We start from the raw sequence: 20,282 nt of genomic DNA on the forward strand, positions 1-20,282 counted from the left end.
TGTCATCTAGGAGCCGTGAATGGGTGGCAGAGCAGACTTGCCTGGTGGGGACAGGGCTGTGGAGAGAAAGGAGCAAACAGAAGGCTGGGAGCTGATGGTCAGTTCCCATGGAGTCCCATTGGGAAGGTGGAAGTGGCTGTTCACCCAGGCCTTTGGCGGCTCTGACAGTGAGTGGGAGCAAAGTTCCTGTTCTGTGGTCATTCAGCCCTCTGACCTCAAACCTGGGCTTCCGGTGGGGCTTCTTCTCAGTCACGTGACACCAAAGTCGGTGACTCACACCTAAACTCCCACACTCACTGAATTCTCTGCTCACTCACAGGAGTCCAGATGCCCTCTGTCTCTGTGATGTGGCAGTCACTTCTGCTGGCCCTGCTGTGGGCAGTTGAGTGGGTACAGGGAATGGGGTTTGGGAAACTGAGCGAAGCTGAGTCTAGTTCCCTGACACAGTTCCAGAGTCTGAATGGACAAAACAAGCTGGACCTGCGGACGCCAGTGGAGGTGCAGGAGGGTCTGTGTGTCCTCATTCCCTGCTGTGTCTTCCACTCCAACTTGCACTCCTCCAACGGCTCTGTCTTCGGCTACTGGTTCCGGGAAGGGGCAGATATATACCACGATTCTCCAGTGGCCACAAATAACCCAGATCGAAAAGTGCAGAATGAGACCCTGGGCCGATTCCATCTCACCGGAGACCCACAAAAGAACAGTTGCTCTCTGGACATCAGAGATGCTCGGCAAATGGACACGGGAACGTACTTCTTCAGGCTGGAGAGAGGGCCTTCTGTGAAACGTAACTACAAAATGGACCAGCTGTCTTTGCATGTGACGGGTAAGGAATGAGCTCACAGCCATGGGTTCTGAGGCCCCCAGGCACAGCCAGGATGGGATCCCCTGCTCCTTACCCTAGAAAAAAGATGTTGGACACAGGACATGGGCTGGCTGGAGAGGATGGCTGGCCTGACACAGAGGTTGCTTTTTGAGGGCACTTGAGGTCACCAGGGCTTGAGCTTCTGTCATTTTCCTCCCTAGCTCTGGCGTACAGCCCTGAACTCCACATCCCAGAAATCCTGGAGCCCGGCCATCCCATCCGCCTGAACTGCTCTGTGCCCTGGGCCTGTGAGAGGGGGACGCCCCCCATCTTCTCCTGGATATCAGCTGCCCTCACCTCCCTGGGATCCAGGACCACACTCTCCTCAGTTGTCATCCTCAGTCCTCGGCCCCAGGACCATGGTACCAATGTCACCTGCCAGGTGAACTTCCCTGGAGCTGGTGTGACTGTGGAGAGAACTGTCCAGCTCAACGTGTCCTGTGAGTGCTGGGTCACAATGGTAGGGTCCCTTAGAACAGGGGTTTATGCAGGCTGGGGAGGGCGGGCTAGGAATATTGGTGCTGGATTCCAAAGCCCAGAAGTGGAGGAAGGCAAGAGGACCCCTGACTGCTCCCCTTTTCTTTCTAATTTTTTGTGGGGAAAGTACTAACAGTCACTTCCTCCCACTGAAAAGTAACATTCATGTCTGTCTGTCCAGATGCTCCTCAGAACCTGATGATCAGTGTGTTCCAGGGAAATGACACAGGTAGGGACCTCTCCTCATGGGGGTGGGGGTGAGGACACAGTCTCCACCCTGCAGAGAAGAGCAGGTCCTGCAGAGCTCAGGCAGGTGGAGGCTCAGGACAGGAGCAGGGCAGTAAAGTGGGACGCCCCCACTCCTCACCCTACACCCTGCACAGGCCACCCCACTCTCACCCAGGTGTCCCATGGCCTCCTCCTTGGACACTAGTTAGGGTGACTGTCTCTGGAGCCAGGGCTGCGTCCTCATCCCACACCCTGCCCTCCTTCTCCATAGGACCTGAGCCCTCCCTGCTCCCTACCTTCCTTTGAGCATGCAATGTCATTTTGTGAAATAACGAACATAAAATTTATCTTAGTCTGCCACGGCTTCCATAAGGAGAAACTACAGAGCGGGTGACTTACGAAGTTTATTGGCCCATTTGGTTCCAGTCTGTCTTCCTGGCTCATAGATGGCCTTCTTCTACCCTTGCTGTCCTCCCACAGTGGAGATGGACAAACTGACTCTCTCTGACTCCCCTATAACCTCACTAACTTCATCTTGATGTTTCCGCCCTCGTGAGCTCCTACAACCCTAACTTCCTCTCAAAGCTGTAAATCTCCAAATACTCTCACACAGGGACAGGGGTTCAACATTTGGATTTTAGGGGACTCAAATTCACAGCACAATTCAATAAGAAGGAATCATACGGAAACATTCCTGGAGGGGGCGCTGTTTTCTTACTCCCTCCCTTGTTAGAGCAAGCTTTCTCTCTTGCTCCTGGTTATTACTGAACCTAACTGGGCTTAATTGGGGGTGACTGGAGATTCAGAGAAGACACAGGATAGACGGACAGACAAAAAGTAGAGTCAGGTGTGTTGGGTGCTTGGGTGGAGACACCCAACCCTCATTGCTTCTTTTCTCTATCTTTATTCTTTAAGGACTTACTCCTTGCAGTTCTTTAAAACCTCGCTTCTCAAGTCTTCTTTAAATTTGTGCTTAAAACCTCTTTCCTTAGACTGACACTGTCCCATGTTTTCTCTTAGCTTATCTTTAGCCTAATCACTCTGAAAGTCTTTTGCCCCCCAGGCTTGCAGCTTTTCTTTAGCATTCTCTCTTTAGCTTTCTTAAAGCCTGGGTGCTCAGACTTGCAAAGTGTGTGTCCTCTATCTTGCATTATTCCCTGTTCTCTTTGGTTTTTCTCTTCTAAAGCCTATGTTAAAGCTCTTTCTTTAGCTTAGCTTACTAAGGCCTACGTTAAAGTTCTCAGTGCAGTCTTTCTTTCAATCCCTCTTTACCCATTCTTTTCCCTTCAGCAATTTCTCTTTAGCCATCCTTTTCCCTTTAGTAATTCTTTTCCCTTTAGCAATTCTTTTCCCTTCAGTAATTCTTTTCCCTTCCCAAAGCTTCCCACACCAAAAAGCTCAAAACAAAAGCCCCCAAAACCAAAGGCAAAAAGCCCTCCAAGCAAAAGCCAAAGCAAAAAGCAAAAGCCTCAAGCCCTCCTTTAGGGGCCTTTTATAAACAGCAGCAAACAAGGTGGAGCAGAGGCTCTTGGGGAGGGGTGTGACATTGTAACAGCAGAATCCTGAATTCCTGCTGTTTTGAATGCAGCGCATCTGCTTTTTCCTGTTTCGTGGCCGGGGCTGTGCCTATCTCGACCTACAGGTGAAATCAATTAAGCTCATCTTGCCTTGCTTACATCCATTTCTCACAGGCTTTTCATAATCTGCTCTCCACACCTTAGCTTCCTTCTTTCTTGGCTGTCCTTCACAGATGAACAATCCACACACATTTAAACATGTGCACTGTTCTAGTCACACTGCTTTGTGTCTTTCCAGTTTTGTTTTTGTTTATTGATTTTTGTAGTGCTGCAGATTGAACTCAGGATCTTGCATATGCTAGACAAGTGCTCTACCACTGAGCTGATGACAGAGCCCCAATATAGTTTTACATGAAAATGTCATCTTGGAGTAATTTTACTTTCACAGAAAAATTTTAAACACAGTACAGAGATTTTCCATAAATTCATTGTCTGGTTTCCCTCATTGTCAAAAACTTATTTCACCATGGTACTTAGTTACACAAAGAAAGTGAGAGTGGAGCATGACTGAATTAAAATCGCTTTTATTTCAAACCTTACTTTCTCTTGGAGAGCTTTCTGATTCATTGTCAGGAAACCGCCATGCATATTACTGGCTCCATGGTTTTCCAGTTACAAGGATGTGGTATTAGAAAGAGTTCACCTGTTCTCCCTGGTGGAAAACTGGTGTTTCTTGTCTTTTGTTCACAAAACAATACTTCAGTAAGTAACTTATGTGAACATTCCCCACATTTGTGCACAGGTTCTCTAAGGTGATTTTCTAGAGAAGAGAGTTCTGGATTACAGGTGGAGCTGTAACTCCTGCAGACATGGCCACATTGCACTGCATGGATTTATCTTATTTGTACTCCAGGAACACCAGGCTCTTTTCACTGAGAAATATGCCTTTCCCTGCTGACATTATAAGCGAATTCACTGTAGTTTTAATTCCCATTGTCATTCTGTGGATGGGTCAGAATCTTTCATTGTGTTTAAGAAACACATGCCTTACTTTGTGAACATTTCCTAAATGTGTTCAAGTTCTTTTCATATTAAGGCACACAACTGATTGTCAGCAGAAAGGGTTCGTTTCCAGTCTAATGGAGGCCTTTTGGCTTAGCCTAGGGTAATTTGCTAGGCAAAACCACATGGTGTGTTTCCTTCCTTTGCATTCATTGTGTCACTAGAGCTGGCTCCCCTGACTGGAAGAAGTTTTTGGTGGGATCTTCCCTGGCCACCTCCCTCCTGTTCTTCCTGCTTCCCTTCAGCCATCCTCCTTAGGAAGCCCTCCTAGTCCTGATAGACCCATTGGACTGTCAGGACTACCTTTACCACCCCATGTCCACCACCGCACAAGTCATCAAGGTGAGGACCTACCTTGGGTTATCTGGAGCTCTTCAGACACTGCGAAATTAGACAGGTCCTAGGGAACTGTAGCCAGAACACTGAATAGCAAACTCTTAAAGGCAAGGTGGGGATATGAGTGGCACAGTCAGTCAGGAGAAGAGGAGAGGAGACCAAGGCAGTTCAGATGGCCTCATGCCTGCTCTTGGGGAACTGTGTGCTGTTCCCTGCGTGTCCTCTTGGAGCAGTGTCCACACATCTGATCCCATCAGGACATGGAAGAGAAAATTTAGTCCCACGTGATAAGGAGAAAGAAGACAGAGAGCCCATAGGGCCTGGGCAAGCCTTCTGTCTGCCTCTCCAGGATCAGTAGCCCTGAGCAATGGCTCATGTCTGCACATCCAAGAGGGAGAGCTCCTGTGCCTGGTGTGTGTCACAGACAAAAAACTTCCTGTCAAGCTGATCAGGACCTGGAGGTACCTGACTCTCACAGCCCTCCAACCGTGGGGTTCTCATATACCTTGGGTAGAGCTGGAGGACCATGGAAAATACATCTGCCATGCTCAAAACCCACTAGGCACTCAGATAGCCTCTGTGAGGAATGAGTTGGAGGATATATTAGAGCAGAACATGGATTAAGGAGAGCCACTTAAACCCTCTCCCCATCCACATAGCACTGCTACATGCAGATGCTGGGCCCCTCCTTCCTGGGGGAGATAAGGGTTTGCACTGCAGCTCTTCCTCCCAAGCCTGGCTGCCCCCTCCCTCTCTGAAGGCTCAGGAGGTGATGTTAATGTGCTTTAGGAGTACTGGTGCACAGGGTATTGCTTGAGCATAAGTTTCCATGTCTCTAGGGCACATACCTAGGAGAGGAATTATCAAGGGTATTGTAATTCTGATCTTCAGTTCTCAAGGCAATTATTAATGCTCTCCAAGGTTTTAGCTCCACTGAGTATTCCCAACAGTGCACAGATTTCCACCCTCCCCCCAGGATCCTAACATCAGCTTTTACCTCTGTGAGAACACAGCCTGCTGTAGGTGTGCAGAGAGACCACACTACGGTCCTGAGTTGCACAAAGAAGAGGGAGAATATCTTCCTCCATGCATCGGTCATTCGGGTATCTTCTTTAAAGAGTTTTGTTCAAATCCTGCGACTATTTTTAATTGGGTTGTTTGGGATCTTTGTAATTTGAGCTGTAAGGTTATTTCTGTGAACCAGATAGCAGACCCTCTTTACATGTGGTTTGTAACTATTTTCTTCCACTTAGGTGGGTTGATTTCCACTATCTTCATAGTGTTGATTGATGAAGAAAAGATTTAATTTTAATAAAACGATAGTTATGTCTTCTCTAGCCTACTGCAGGACACTTGGGGTGTGGAGTGGGGAGACTGGGCCCATATTTCCCCATCCAGGGATGAGGAAGTTCCATAGGACCATATCCAAGGTCTACTGTGAGGAAGAACTGGACTGTGGTTCACACAAATCCAGCTTTGTCCATTTCTCTGCAGGGAAGTCAGGACTCATGGCAGAAGTGATTGTGGTAGCCATCAGTGAGGCAGTGGTCAAGATCCTGCTTCTCTGCCTCTGCCTCATCTTCCTCAGGTCAGTGTTATTCCCAGGAGGGGTGAGGAGGGCAGAGGGCCAATGGTGAATCCCTGAGCCCCAGTGCTGGAGGGACTGAAGATGGCAACAGTGATGGGGGCCAGGCAAGAGGTCGTTGGTATAAGAACTCCAAGAGAGCCAATTGTCTGTCCCCAACTCTGGCCAATGTAGGGCGGAAGCTGGCCTCATCAAGGAGGTCGTAGAGGCTGGGCCTCCTAACTCTCCTTCAGTCAGCCTTCCAGTCCCAAGCAGAACACAGGGCAGGTGAGCAGTGTCCACTGACGCTAAGGCCCACACTCCTGGTCTCTTCTCTCAGAATGAGGTCTCCTGTGAAGAAGGTGTCGAGGCCAGCACTAGGTATGGAGAATGCAAACACTGTCACAGCTTAGTCTCTCAGTGAGTGATGTGAGGTGACAACATCCAACAGCCCTCTAGACAACTACATGGTGACCCCAGGATGGCCAACTCAACATGGCCATAGGTGAGCTGCACCACCACCACCGATAGCCCTGCCTTGAACCAGAACCATATGTAATTCTCTACCATGGCTACTCTCCATCCCCCTGCTCCCATGAATCACTCCCTGGTCTTTCTTCTTTCCTAACTCTGCCTCATCCTGATCTATTTCTCCATAATGAACCTGACGCTTCCTGGTCCTCATCTCTTCCCTCTCACTGAACCCACCTCACCTCCTGCCTCCAGGTCTCCCCACAGCCATGAGAACGTATGTCCCGAATCTGTCATGGTGCATGTCTTCTACAGCCTAAGCAGCCCTGTGTCCTCCCCATTGTAAGAAAAATGATCTTTTCTATTGAAGTATTTGTCACCCTCTTAGATTACTTAAAAATTCCTCAGGTTGCCATCTTAGGTGACTTGCATGTTTAAAGGGTGTTTGCTTCTTCTGGATTCCTGTACAACTCCATTGCCAGCCAAACTGCATGCCCTAACCCATTCCCCAAGCCTTTTAGCTAATCGAGGGAGATTGTGAACCTTTGACCTGGACCAATCCCAGGTGAGGGGCAGGTACAGCTGTGTCAGGGATATAAGGAGGAGCCACTGTCAGCCATTTTGTGCCTGTGTGTTGCTTAGCCGGAGTGAGCACATGCTTGCACCCTCTTGATCAAGAGAAAATTGCCTTGTCAAGATTTTCTGTCTCTTGTGTGTCTGTTTTCAGCACAGGAGGGTTATCAATTCCAACACCACTGACACTGCACTGGAGGTCTAGTGGGGTCTGTGCCTGCTGGACTCTCCTCCCACAGCCACCTCTCTCTGCTTCATGAGCCTCCCACACACACCCGCCAGCCCTCCTGGACCTGACACTTCGAATATGCGGCTCCTTACCCTGAATGCCCTCCTTCCCTTCCAGGTCCATGTCCTGACCACCTCAGCCTCAGTCTACCTGTCGCTCAGGGTGTGTACTACTGTAATGCAAGTAGGGCTTGTGTGCAGGATGATATTCCTCTATGGTTATGAACAACTGAGGTTGCCAATACTCAGCTCCTTCCACATACTGGGTTTTCATGTGTGCCAGATGCCTCAGAACACATGGTCTCCCAATGACTTTCAGCAAGAAGCTGTCATTTCAGAGATAAGAACAGGAATAAAATGAAAGCAGTAATAAATTAGTATGTATGAGATGGCGATATGTGTTTGCAGGGAGAGGAGTGGGTGATTCCTGCGCACAGTCTTGGTGTCTCTTGGTGTGAGGGGCAAGGGTTGTGAAGACTAGAAGGTGATGATGAAACAGGCTCTGTGTTTCCCTGGTAAGGGAAAGGAGAACATGGGTGCAGTGGCTCAGAGGCAGAAGTAGGCTTGATGTGTGGTTGCAGGTTTAAAAACGTCACGACAAAACCCATAATTTTGTGCGGTTAGTATGCACTAATAATAACCTAAAACCTACAAGGAATTATCACTTCACATCATTACAAGAGTTACTGTTTTAACAAACAGGAAACAAGAACTATTTCCACATGAGGATGTAGAGGAACTAGAACTGCTGCCCATTGCTGCTGGGACTGTAAAATGGTGGTTCCTAAAAAAAGAAATAGATAAAAAGGTAGGATGAACATATAATCCAGCAATTCCACATCAAACTATATATCCCAAAGAAACAAAAACAAGTTCTTTTTTTTTTAGTACTTGAATTTGAACTCAGAGCCTTGTGCTCTCAGATGGGTGTTCTACACCTTGAGTCATGCCCCAAGTCCTGGAAACAGGTTGTTGAGCCCAGAGCCTTTTATGCCTGCATAGTCATAGCAACTGCATTCACAAGAGATAACACGGATGCAACCTGAGTGTCCATCAACAGACACCATGGGCATCTGTTACACACAAGGGGAACGTCGCTCAGCACATGCTATGCTCCCGGTGACCTGAAGACATTACTGTAAGTGAAACAAGCCAGTCACACCAGGACAGATGTGCACACTTCATTCACATGAGGAGGCTGGAGTGGCAAACTCACAGAAAAGGACAATAGAAAGAGTGAGTTCAGGGGCAGAGGAAAATACGAAGACAGTTTGTAATGGGTGCAGAGTTCCACTCAATGGAGATGAAAGAAGTTGAAGGGCTGGGGGTGTGGCTCAAGGGGTAGAGCGCCTGCCTAGCAAGTACAAGGCCCTGAGTTCAAACCCCAGTACTCTCTCTCATATGTGGAATATAGACCTAATACAAACACGAGCAATATCATATATACTTATGAATATATACAGAACATGACCCACAGGAGGGACTGGTAGAGGAGACTAAGGAAGAAGAAAAGTAGGAGAGAAAGACAGAGAATAATAGTGAAATACATCGAATCTGTGTAGGAATAAGACATGACAAAGCACACTGATAATAACTGTTGAACAACAGAAGACAGGGATAATGGTGAGAAAGTAAAGTGGAGGGGGTTAGACTGACTTAAGCACAGTGCATTGATACATAAAATACCGAGAGAAAAAAGACCCCACTGAACAATGAACAGACAGCTAAACCATGAAGGACGAGAATGTAAAACAGGTCACAGTAAGAGCAGACACTAATGGGAGAGGAGGGTAAGGAAGGAAGTTAAGAAGGTGAAGATGGTTGATGTACTTTCTATACAAGAATGCATATGGAACACTCAGTCCTGTTGAAATCGCCATAAGAAGGAGACTAAGGTACACAGAATAATGGAGGGGATGAACCAATCTGGGGTATAACACACACACACACACACACACACACACACACACACACACAGTATATTATATATTATATATATATGCATATGAATGACAGTGCCACAAAGAAATTCCACAGACAACTACCACAAAGAAGCAAAAATGCCATTTTTAATTTAAAAAAAAAGAACAGGAAGATAAAACAAGTCCTTATGGGGTTTGGTACCAAGTGGAAGGGGCGAGCACATGAGGAAAGGGTGAAGGAGGGCAAATATGGTGGAAGTACTTTGCATTCACATGTGAAAATGGAAAAATGAGAGAGAGATACAGTTCTAAGAAGGGGGTCCGGGGATAGAGGAGAAAGATGGAGGGGGTGAATCTAGCTAAGATACATTGCACATTGTGACATGTATCCCTAGTACAGTTATAATGTGCAAACAAATAAATAGATAGTAAAAGAAAATAAATAACCAGTACTAACATTAACAAAAAAACACACAAGGCAAAAGAAAAAAAGAATTGTGGACACTGATGGTGGTGATGGCTGCAGAGCAGTGTGAATGTACCTCCTGTCACTCACCTGCACAGGAGCAATGGTTTAAAAGGTAAATCGTGTGTACAGTTTACGATGACCTCAGCAAAGTGAAGCCCAACATTTGACTATCTAATCCACAGAGAAGAAAACTCTGAGTAATAATCACACGGAAACATTTCTAACTCATTTGCTGATATGAAATGACAGATTAAAATCCGATGAGACACCAGTATCTACCAATGAGAATGCTGAAAAATAGAAGTCAGTCTTCAAAAATCCACGCCAAATGCTAATGAGGCTGTGGAAAATCACGTGAGCCGATGAGAACTATAATTTTACCTGTAGGTGCACTCAAGCTGTGCGAAAGCATGATAGCTTTTGAGACACGTTTTGCTGTGAGATGTGGATCTGCTGTGTGACAAGAAGTCTCCTAATCTGTGTGGAGAGGACAAAAGAATTCCTTCTGTGCACTCCACACCAATGACAGAATTAATGGAACAGTGGCTTTTTCTGCACTCGTTAGAACACAAGTTCCCCTTTTTGTGATGCATGAGGACTCTGTGTGGTTCTTCTGGAGATGTCATTGACTCTTCAAGATCGGTACACAAGATGCAGAGAAAACTTCCACACTGTTTTTTTGTTGTTGGTGGTGGTGGTACGGGGTTTGAACTCAGGGCCTCATGTTTCTAGGCAGATGCTCTACAACTTGACCCACTCTGCCAGCCCTATTTTGTGTTGGGTATCTTTGAGATAGGGTTTCCCTAACTCGCCCTGGGGCAGGCCTCAAACCATGATCCTCCTAGTCTCTCCCCCGACAAAGCAGTTAGGATTGTAGGCGTGAGCCACCAGCACCCAGTTTCCATGCTCACGTTGTACAAATATCCCCAATATGCTACCATGCCAGTGGCAACCTCACCAGGGTCTGCAGCTCTGAATCTCACTACACATATGCACAATGAGGCCATGAGGCTCCTGCATGGGACAGCTCAGGGTGGGCACCAGGACAGAGGTGTCTGTCTTACTGCAGCCCCACCAATGCACAGAGCTCACTGTGTGTTTGCTGAATGAATGAATGAGCACTTCAGTGCACCTAGGACCCCTGTTCATTCCCAGACACTCACAGAGACACATGAACCTTACAGAATCTTACATCCTATAGGATCAACCTCACCCAGGGTCAAGTTGACACTGCAACACTCCAAGGCCAGGTCAGAGATGACTGCCTTTTAATGTTAACTATGGTGCACATAAAAGGTTCTCAGAATCCAGGCTTGGTGATGCATGCCGGTAATCCCAGAAACAGGGCGGTTGAAGCAGGAGAATCCTGAGTTCCACACGAATCTGGACTACACAGCCAAACCTTGTCTCAGTCAAACTGTTGCTGGGGAAGTGGCTCAGTTAACAAGTGGTTGCTTAACATGATTAAGGTCTTTTTGTGGTTCTATCACCAGAACCATAAAAAATGCTCCTTAGAGTGGGAGGACCTCAGACTCTCACCAGTGTCCAGGTTCTGGCTGGGATGCTGCAGGGAGCCCCTGAGATGGGGCCAGGACGCAGTCTCTGCATCTTACTTGCTCCTCCCTGGCAGTGTCTGTGTTCTCTTCACTCTTTGGTCTTGGAGCTTCCATCCACTCTACAGAGAGGGCAACTCCCACTGTCTGTGGGCGTGAGGTTCCTCTTCTGTGAACCTCCCAGGTCTCAGGCTCCTCCCCAGCTTCCTTGGGTCCCACGGTGCTTCTCTGCCTGTGCCCACTCTTCTCTGCTTACATCAGGAGCCCAGGACCCTCTGCCTCCAGCCACGATGCTGCTGCCCCTGCTGCTGGCTCTGCTGTGGGCAGGTGATTTGTCACCAGGAGCCGACACTGCTTTTACCACAAGGCATAAAGAGAAGGACCCAAAATCCAAGCTGGAAGTGACAGATGCCATGACAGTGCAGGAGGGACTGTGTGTACTTCTGACCTGCAAAGTCGACATCTATTACTGGACTGTCCCTGGCTATGGCTACTGGTTCCAGGAAGGTGCTGGTACGGACCACGACTCTCCAGTGGCCACAAATAACCCAGCAAGACAAGTGCAAAAGGAGACCCATGGCTGGTTCCCCTTCTTCTGGAACCTGCAGAACAAAATCAGCTACCTGAGCATCAGAGACACACAGAGGAGGGACAGTGGCTCTTACTTCTTCCGGGTAGAAGCAGGAAGTTTCAAATGGAATTACTGTAGTAACCAGGTTTCTGTGCATGTGACAGGCAAGCCTCAGGCTCCAAGTGGGCCACAGGGGAAGGTGGTTGAGCCTACAGGGCAGGAATGGAATTAGATCCTGTCCTGAAAGGAGCTGGGATTGGAGAACAGCTCAAGGGAGGAGCCGGATTGGAGCCTGGGCTTGTCTGAGGGGGTGCACACCTGATCCTGTGTTCCCCTCTCCTCACTAGCTCTGAATCACACCCCCACATCCTCATTCTGGATACCTGGAGCCTGGTCATCCAAGCAGCGTGACCTGCTCTGTGAGCTGGGCTTACAAGTGGGGGACTCTCCCCATCTTCTCCTGGATGTCAGCTGCCGTCATCTCCCTGGGCCCCAGGACCACCCTGTACTCAGTGCTCACCCTCACTCCTTCACCCCAGGACCACGGCACCAACCTCACCTGCCAGGTGACCTTCCCTGGAGCTGGTGTGACTATGGCGAAAACTGTCCAGCTCAACGTGTCTTTTAAGCGTTGGGCCAGGACACTTGGGCCTTTGAGGATGTGAGGACAGAGGGGAGCATTGCTATGGATTTGGTGGGGCTGTGTCCTGGAGGCATGGCTGAGTAGGGGACCTGGAAGGACAAGGCCCTGAGTCTCTGGGTGTTGTGGTTCTTGGGGTGATGGGGGAGAGGTGCCCTATCTCACCGTTACTGGTGAAAGAGGGTACACACCCTCTCCTGCTGTATCACACGCTACAAAGACCCCACATCACTGTGTTGAGGTGCTGGCCAGGCATGGAGCAGCCTTTCTCTGTGATACTGTTCCTGTAAGTTTGGTCAGAGCAGGATGTTCAGCCCACAGCCTCCTCTCCATGGGCTCTGGTATTCGGGTAAGAATGTCTGGGGCTCAGTAGCAGTTTCTCCCTGACCTTCTCTAAAGAGGCTGGGTTTTCCTTCCAGTCACAAAACATCCTCAGACATTCAAAAGCAGCCTGTAGTATTTAGGGCAAACAGAGAATTCCCTGTGCCTGCTGCCCTCACATCCACACAGATCCTGTGCTGTCCACATCCCACACCAGAGCTGGCCATGTTTACAATCCATGCCCTTCACACACAAATCACTGTCACCTGGAGCCTCAGGTCATATCAGCTTCATCCTGTGCTGAACATTCCTGAGGTTTTGAAGAATGTGTGACCTGTACCTCCTCAATAGTGTCACACTATACAATGGCACTGCCCTAAAAATCTCCTTAATACATTTTGTTTTACTGCCTATCCCTCATCCCTTAGGTCTGACTCACACCCAAAACCAGAACGTCCAACAGTTCCCTGTCCCATGGTAATGACGTCTGTTCCCTCACTGGATGGTGTCAGTCTTGGATGGTCCCCTAAGCCAAACAGACAAGTGTTGTTCAGAGACTTCTTTGACCCTGGGTGATAAGATCCCTTGAGGCTTCGTGAAAGGGATCAGGAGGGTTGTGTTGGTCTGACTTGGAGGTTGAATGGCCTACCTTCTTGCTTCCAGCCCCTACTTCAGGATCAAAGGACCATGTGACCCAACATGACAGGGCCAGTGGACACCCAGAGAGGAGACTCTGACTGGCTCCCTGGGAGGAGGGAAGGTGTCTGTCAAAACCCCACAGTGTTCTCAGTCCCAGTTAGTTTCCAGTGTACTGCCCTGGGGGCCCATAATTCATGGACCTGCTGTGACCAGGTGTGGGGTCTGCTGAGAGGCCCTGGGGAGAGGGTAACCAGCGGCCTGGGATAGATGGAGTTTGCTGGATGTGAGGGGTAGGTGGGTTGTCTCCTTCATCCTGAGGTTCTGGACAAGGCTGCGGTTCTATGATGGATAGCTCGGAGGTTTTAGGGGGTGAGCCCCAGGTCAGAGGTGTGGGCCCAAGGTGTGGAACAGAAGGGGACACAGGCCTGTTATCGAGAGTGGAGTTCATACCTCCATCTCCTTTATCCGCAGGGAACCAAGGAGCCAGAGCCCCAGCAGGAGTGGTGCAGGGAGCCATTGGGGGAGCTGGAGTCACCGCCCTGCTTGCTGTCTGTCTCTGCCTCCTCTTCCTCATGTGACCTCAGCTCTGGGGCGGGGTTGGGGGGGAGCAGGCTGGGGGGCAGGATCTGCAGGTGGAGGTATCTGGAGGGTTTGAGGGTCTGTGGCAGGGACAGTTATGGCAGTGGTGTTGAGAAGCCAGGCTACACTAGCTGGACAGGCACAGGTCTGATCCCACCCCCAGGCCCCAGATGCCCAGGAAGTGGAGCGAGAAGGGTCCTTGTGGAAAATATTCTTATGGAGCCTCCTGGTACAGTGCTACCCATCCCTGCCTCAGTCACTTGTTCCAGGCTTCTAACAGTCACCCCACAGTCTGAGCAAACCAGGCTGAATGACCCTGTGTCCCCCATCAGCGTGAACACACACAGGAAGAAAGCAGCCAGGACAGCCGAGGCCAGGAACAGCATCCATCCTGACGTCAGGCCAGCCCCCCAGGTGAGTGACAAGGGCATTCTGGGACCCTGACTGCACTAGGACACCTCCTTTGGGTGGTTTATAAGTGTGCCCACTCAGCACATCCAGAACTGAGCTTGTCACCTGCCCCCTCGTGTTGCAATGTGTTTTAGTATTATCCATGTATGGCAAGCCCAAACAATAAGGACATGACAGACACTGAGAAGATGTGACTCAGTTCCCAGGACGTACGGGCACGCTGTGCCACATAAGCCTACGACATCAGCAAGCACCAGGGCTGGACAGAGGCAAAGGGAGTGAGGGGAAGAAAGAAGTGGCAAGAGCTGATACTGTGGTTCTCGTGGAAAGGAAGGGCAGAGACGGGGGAGCAGGCTCTGCAGGTTCAGGACTGGCCCCTCTGAATAATTTCCTTGCTCTGGGGTGCAAGGCCTTCTCTACCTCCTGGTAGGTGGTCCTGGGGTTATCAGGGTAGAGGGACAGTGGTTCAGAGTGTAAGAGCTCCATGGAGGATGTGGTTGTGTGGGCTTTGGACCAGTTGGTTTGCACTTGTGGGCAACTCTCTTGCAGTCCCTAGGAACTATCTCCTATGAGAGGCTGCTCTCTCCAGATCTGGATGTCAGGACCTCACACACACAGTCAGCACATCCCTGAACCCTCTTCTGTTGCTGGGTCAACATCTTGCTGGTGACACTCTTCTTCCCATAATCCAACCAGAGACCTGGTCCACTGCACCCGGTCCTCCAGCCCTTCTTCCTCTGCAGTGTGCCCCAAAAGCACACTGTCTGTGCTTCTGAGCACAGCTTGACACAGGGCAATAAGGGCTGTAGGTGGTGGAGAACTGAATGAGTGGTGTCCTAGGAAACACAGATGGAGAACAAAACAGGGGATAAATGTCCCTCAGAATGAAATTCACCTCATCACCTTCACCCTGTCTCCTTCCCTACTTCCTGCTGTGACCCCCTGTTTCCGCTCTACACAGGGTCCCCAGCAGGAGCTCAAGTCACTCAGCCCCACTGAGCCCTCACACTCTCCAGGGACAGCCCTGGCCTTGGGGACGGAGCAGGAGCTCACTAAGCCTCTCTCAGCTCTCATGGGAAGAACCCCCATGAGGACGCCTGCACCCAGTACTCAGAGCTCTGGATCCAGTGAGGAGCCACAGCCTCGGCCAGACGCGCGTCCCCTATGGGCCCCAAAGTTAATTCTCAGACACTCAGCGTCTGCAAGGAACTGGGTTATGAACTACTGAGAGTGAGTTTCCTGCTGTGCTAAGATTTCCTCAGACTTTGCAAGCAGAGACCTGGGAACAACTCTGTGGTGTCATTTATAAGAGTGTGACAGTTACTTTCTCCTTCATGTCTGGGGTTCCTGCTTTGTGAAATGGGGGTAAAAGTCCTACTTCCAGATGCTGTGAGGATTAGGTACAGGTGCACATGGAGACACCCAGCAGCAGTCCTGGAGTGAGGGGACAGTTTGGGTCACACTGTGTCCTCCCCTTTGGACATCTGCTCCTGGGCTCATTGTGTCAGTCCAGAAACTGTCAGCAGCCTGTTCGCCTCACTCCCTGCTTGAAACCCTGCAGTGGATCCCTCCTATGACTAGACCTTCCCTTCTGCATCCTCTCTCTTCCACTCCTGAATCCTCCCTTCTCTGCATCCCACCTCTCTCCTTCTCCAATTTTCTCCTTTCTTTCTGTCCTGCTCCAGCAAAATCCCACATTAGCATGCACAGAAGCTCCAAGGGTACACCAAAGTCAAAATACGTTCCTGGCTCTTTCATCAAAAGAATAATTTACAAGCTTTTCAACATGACATTCGCGATCAAGGATCAGCACACCATTTTTAGAGACCTCCATTGTAAATAGTTCAGGCTAAGCAGCCAACTGTTATCTGTTGTGACCACTCCACTCTGCTATTGCAGCAAAAAAAAAAGCAGCTGTGGACATCCTTCCCGTAGGTGAGTGAGGCTGGTTCCAGTAGAACTTCCTGACAAGCCCAGGAGGCTGAGCCGTGCTCTGAGTCCTGAGCCCCGAATCCCTGGGCCAGTCTCTACCATGTCCCCTCCTGTGCATTCCCCCCTGCCTGTGCATCCACACACCTCCTGCAGGCAGGCAGATAACCATGTCATCCTGGGTGAGCCCTTCTTCTCCTTCAAGCAATGCTGCGATGTAGATTTCCAGGAAGAGAGGGTGGACAACAGAGGGTGTTCAGACTCTGTCACTTAAAAAAACCAATTAAGGGTTAATTCAACTCTAGTATATTTTAAGACCTTTTGTAAATGTCACAATGTATGCCCAAACAACAATATGATAATAAAAATTAAAAACCCAATTAAATGATAAACATTAGTTTAAGCAGAAACGGACTCCAAATTCTTCTGCAGCAACCAGTCTGAGGCGGGGGGAACACTGTGCTGTACGTTCATAGAGAACACTGAGACAGCAATGGAAGACTGTGGCGCTGTGTCAAAAGCACCCGATGTCTACACCCCACTTCTGAGTCCTCACAGGAACCAGGAGTCAGGGTTCTGTTCATGGTCTGGTGGGTTGGTTATGTGGATCCAACTGCCAGCTCAATCATTAAAAGTTGACTGTCCTGATGGTGTCAGCTCACTCTGTCCCACTTCTCCCTGTAAGCACCACTGTAAACCATATAAATGGAGGGAGAGACTGTCAAAGAGAACATGAAAAAGTGGTGACAAGAAGGCTGGTACGTTTGGATCCCAGGACGGGAGGAGCAAAACTAGGCTGGGCATCTTCACCTCCCCCTCCCACAAACTCTCCACCCACCTGGGGAAGGACCCCCAGCACTGCCCTCTCCAGCTCAGACCAGCAACAGAAGGCAGGTGAGCTGGCTCACTGCGCTCTTTCCTCCCCAGGTAGAAGACAAGCCTTTCAACAACACCTCGCAGGTCCCACGTGGCAGGAAAGGGGATCAACTGTGACTAGAATTAAGTGGTTATAAAGTGCTCTCCTTCCCATCAGGCCTGACATTGTCCTCTCCTGTCCAGAGACACAGGGTTGATGGGCAGAACGGGAGAAAGGACCCAGCCACAGTGCCTGATGTTCCTGGCTCTCAGTTTTCTCCTTTGTCCACCATGTGAGATGGTGGGAAGCCAGACCCTAACAGGAGCAGTGCAGAGACCTGGAAGCAGAGACCTTCGCAACCTCTGTCCCTTTCCTGTCACTCCCCAGGTGGGCGGACAGAAGTTGTGCACAGGAAGGACACTGCTTGAGGGGTTGGGAGAAGTGAGAGGGAAACACTCAGCACAACCTGCTCCCCACTGTCTGGGGCTCCTCTGACCCCCCATCCCTCTCAAGCACACTTGTCCCTGCCCCACCCTTCCCTCTTGGACCAGCGCTGGGGTCCTGAGACTCTGGGTCAGGTCCTTTTGTAGGGTTGGGAGAAACTGAGATCAAATCTTGATTCTGTTTCAACACCATGGTCAGTGACAGCCCCTGCCTAGCTCTGCCAGGAATCCAACTGGCTCTGGGTGGATGGAGCCTCCCTGCGCAGAGACCTGGCCATAGCCCAGCACTGAGGTACAAGGGGCCTCCACAAGAGTCCCAGGATGTCCCAGGTCAATGGAGCTGGGAATGGGTGTCCAGGACCCTCCAGCAATGCATTCCTCCTCAGACTCAGGTCCTTGCCCCATGGGTTTTAAGTATGGGTCATGCCTCCCAGGACAAGAAGGGTGGGATGTGGTGTCCTGCGGTATGTCACTCTCGGAGCATCAAGTGTACAAAAACATCAGTCACTCCAAGAGTGGCATTTTGTAGCTGCTGGGAGACCTTGTTACCAAGGTGTGCTATTGTTCTCAGCCATCAGAGTTCCTAACTCCCGGCCTAACCTGGGTCATGCAGAGCACCTTGTCCTCCATCATCACATCAAGTCATCCCTCAGACTGAGGGTTGGGACTCATGATCCCTTGTGTGACAGACAAGAAGGCTGACACGAGGAGGGGAGAGTGATCGGGACCACCTGACTCCACAGCCCAGCTTCCCCCCCGCCCCCGTCATCTTGGTGCTGTTGCTCTCAGGGCAGCTGTGTGTCCACAGCAGGGACCCTGGGAGAGCAACAGAAAGTGGTTTAGAACCCTAAGCCCAAACTGGTGGACCACATCATCAAGAACACCTCAGAGTCCTGGTTGCAGTTATCCCTGAGAACTCAACTTCTGTCTTCACAGAGCAATGAGGTTTCCCAAAAGCCCTTGCAGCACATCCCTATCAGTAGGTGTTGGTATGGCCTGGGGCTTCTCCACTTCCTCATTGTTAGAGAAATTATCAAGAACAGAGACCAACCAAATGACCAAAAAACACATGGTTCAATGCTCAACATCCTTGGTTATAAAGGAAATGCAAGGGCTGGGATGTAGCTTGGTGGTATAGCGCTTGCCTAGCATGCGTGAGGCCCTGGGTTCGAGCCCAGCACCAAAAAAGAAAAGACAAAAAAAAAAAACCTCTCCCCAAAATAAAGGAAATGCAAATCAATACCACTTTAAGATTCCACCTCACTCCTGTTGGAATGGCTGTTATGAAGAATACCACCAACAACAAATGTCAGCAATGATGTGGGGAAAAAGGAACCCTCATACCCTGTTGGTGAATGTAAATCAGTACAACCATGATGGAAAACAGTAAGGAGGCTCCTCAAAAACTAAAAATAGAACTGCCACAGTATACAGCAATGGCACTCCTAGGATATACTGGAAAGAATTTGAGTCAGATTGCAGTAAAGACACCTTCACACTCATGTGTATTGCAGCACTATGCACAAGAGCTAAGCTATGGAGACAGCGATTATGGACGGTGGAGTGAGAAGGTGTGGTCTTTATACACAATGGAGTTGTAGTCAGCCTTAAAGAAGAATGAAATTTTGTTGTTTGCAGGTAAAGGTTGGAACTGGAGAACATCATCTTAAATGACGTAAGCCAGATTCAGAAGGCCAAAGGCTGCATGTTCTCTCTCATATGTGGAATATAGGCCCAATAAAAATACAAACAATATTATTTATACATAGAAGTATGTACAAGGCATGTCCAAATGAGGGACTGGTAGTGGAGACTGAGGGAGGAGGAAAAGAAAGAAAGATAGTGAATAAAAATAGAATAAATGACATCTGTGTAGGAACAGACACAAGGAAACACACTGAAGACCATTAAAGAGCACAGGATGGGGGAAGTCCATTGGAGAGGTTACATTGACTTAAACACAATGTGTGTCCAGGCAAAAATCCCACTGACCAATGAACACACACCTAAACAATGAAGGATAAGAAGGAAAAACAGCTCAACCTAAGGGAAAGGCACTAATGACAGGTGATGGGTAAAAAAGGAAGTTAAGAAGGTGAATATGGTTGATGTACATTCTATATAAGAATTGATACAGAATTTTTAGACTTGTTGAAATCACCACCATATAGGGAATAAGGTAGAATGAGGCAAAATGGAAGGGATGAACCAACCCAGGATATAATAGGTATATGCATGAAAATGCCATATTGAAACTCTGTGTAATATCTCTTAAAAAATAAAATAAAAAGCAGAAAAAGAATCATATTTCTGGTTTTGAAATTCTCATCTTTGCTCACCACCTTGGTAACAGTAAAGTAAAGTGGTAAGGGTCACAGGCTTGGGGGTTAAGCTGTCTTAGTGGCATTGCCACCTGTAGCACTTTCTATCGCTGTGACCTTGGGAAAGTTATTTACCCTTGCTGTGGCTCAGTTTCTTCACCTGCAAAATGGGAAAAATAGATTGTAATGCCTCAGTGGAGCATTGCTAATATAAAGAAAAACAAGACCTGTAAGAAAAAAAAAAAGGAAAGGAAAGAAAGAAAGGAAGACCTGAGACCAAGTCTGCATGGTCTCTACTTGGACTCCA

General features: G+C 49.0%; 1 protein-coding gene across 1 annotated transcript; it reads left to right on the forward strand.

Annotated features, from left to right (window-relative positions):
• The first annotated feature begins 278 nt into the window (after positions 1–278).
• LOC141418082 (myeloid cell surface antigen CD33-like) lies at positions 279–7,218 on the forward strand. The gene is made up of 5 exons (XM_074058105.1): positions 279–826; positions 1,027–1,305; positions 1,524–1,571; positions 5,980–6,073; positions 6,390–7,218. Exons 1-5 carry the CDS (start codon positions 328–330, stop codon positions 6,460–6,462), a joined length of 993 nt encoding a protein of 330 aa, XP_073914206.1. The 5' UTR covers positions 279–327; the 3' UTR covers positions 6,463–7,218.
• The last annotated feature ends 13,064 nt before the right edge of the window (positions 7,219–20,282 follow it).

The sequence above is a fragment of the Castor canadensis genome, chromosome 16 (assembly GCF_047511655.1).
Source record: "Castor canadensis chromosome 16, mCasCan1.hap1v2, whole genome shotgun sequence".
Taxonomy (NCBI): Eukaryota; Metazoa; Chordata; class Mammalia; order Rodentia; family Castoridae; genus Castor; species Castor canadensis.

Coding starts and splice junctions, on each gene's coding strand:
- LOC141418082 (XM_074058105.1), top strand. CDS start 328: ATGCCCTCTGTCTCTGTGATGTGGCAGTCACTTCTGCTGGCCCTGCTG. Junction 827..1,026: donor GCTGTCTTTGCATGTGACGG/GTAAGGAATGAG, acceptor TTTCCTCCCTAG/CTCTGGCGTACAGCCCTGAA. Junction 1,572..5,979: donor GTTCCAGGGAAATGACACAG/GTAGGGACCTCT, acceptor ATTTCTCTGCAG/GGAAGTCAGGACTCATGGCA.